Source organism: Colobus angolensis, unplaced genomic scaffold (genome assembly GCF_000951035.1).
Source record: "Colobus angolensis palliatus isolate OR3802 unplaced genomic scaffold, Cang.pa_1.0 Scaffold222, whole genome shotgun sequence".
In the NCBI taxonomy this organism is placed as follows: Eukaryota; Metazoa; Chordata; class Mammalia; order Primates; family Cercopithecidae; genus Colobus; species Colobus angolensis.
In genome coordinates this window covers 1,938,383-1,939,688 of record NW_012115400.1, presented here as the reverse complement: position 1 = coordinate 1,939,688, position 1,306 = coordinate 1,938,383, and the positions used below count along the sequence as shown (strand labels likewise).

At 51.3% G+C, this 1,306-nt stretch overlaps 1 protein-coding gene across 1 annotated transcript in view; it reads right to left on the bottom strand.

Annotated features, from left to right (window-relative positions):
- Positions 1–1,306, bottom strand: part of ZAN (zonadhesin) — a 71,883-nt gene that overhangs the window by 29,394 nt on the left and 41,183 nt on the right. Inside the window, 1 exon segment of the mRNA XM_011943959.1 lies at positions 153–329. Coding sequence (XP_011799349.1) covers positions 153–329 — 177 coding nt within the window.

Genomic DNA, 1,306 nt, shown 5'->3' with positions numbered 1-1,306 from the left:
AGCCGAGATTGCACCACTGTACTCCAGCCTGGTCAACAGAGCGAGATTCCATCTCAAAGAAAAAAAAAAAAAATAGAATTTAGAGGAAGAAAGGGAGGGCAGAATTCTGGAGGGTTCCTACAGGCTGTGGGAACAGGTGGCCAGTCACTCACGGCAGAAAGTTCTGTTCCGCCAGGCAGGAGCCTGGCCAGCCCGGGCACACAGGGACGCGTAAGCCTGCAGGGAGCGGCACAGGGCCGTGGTGTCGCCCTTGGTCCTACACTGGTCATGCATGCAACTGGCAAAGCTGGACTGGGGAGGCACCACCTGATGACATTGAGAGAAGGGTCCTGCAGGAAGAGAGAAGGCAGGTGAGCCAGGGGAGGGGCCAGGAAGGATCAGGGCCATGTGGCTTCCCTGGGGGCTGATTTGACATCCACTTCAATCAAAACCTGGATTTTCCCACCAGGTACAGTGGCTCACACCTGCAATCCCAGCGTTTTGGGAGGCTGAGGCGGGCAGATTACTTGAGGTCAGGAGTTCAAGACTCACCTGACCAACATGGTGAAACCCAATCTCTAGTAAAAATACAAAAATTAGCAGGGCATTGTAGAGGGCACCTGTAGTCCAGGCAACTCGGGAGGTTGAGGCAGGAGAATCTCTTGAACCCGGGAGGCAAATGTGGCAGTGAGCTGAGACAGCGCCATTGCACTCCAGCCTGGGCAACAAATCGAGACTCTGTCTCAAAAACAAAACAAAATGAAACAAAATAAACAAACAAACAAAAACCCTGGATTTTCCAGCCTGAGCAATATGGTGAAACTCTGTCTCTACAAAAATTAGCTGGGCATGGTGGTGCACACCTGTAGTCCCAGGTACTCGGGAGGCTGAGGCAGATGAGCTATGATTGTGCCATTGCACTCCAACCTGGGCGACAAAGAATAAAAACAAAACAAACAAACAAAACCCAGATTTGTGTGGTGGCTCCCGCCTGTAACCTCAGCACTTTAGGAGGGCAAAGCAGGAGAATCACTTGAGCCCAGGAGTTCAAGACCAGCCTGAGCTGCATAGCAAGACCTCATCTCCAAAATATTAAAAAATTAGGCCGGGCACGGTGGCTCATGCCTGTAATCCCAGCACTTTACGAGTCTGAGGTAGGCGGATCATTTGAGGTCAGGAGTTCAAGACCAGTCTGGCCAACATGGTGAAATACTAAAAATACAAAAACTAGCTGGGTGTGATGGCCTGTAATCCCAGCTACTTGGGAAGCTGAGGTGGGAAAATAGCTTGAACCTGGGAGGCGGAGGTTGCAGTGAGCCGAGATCAC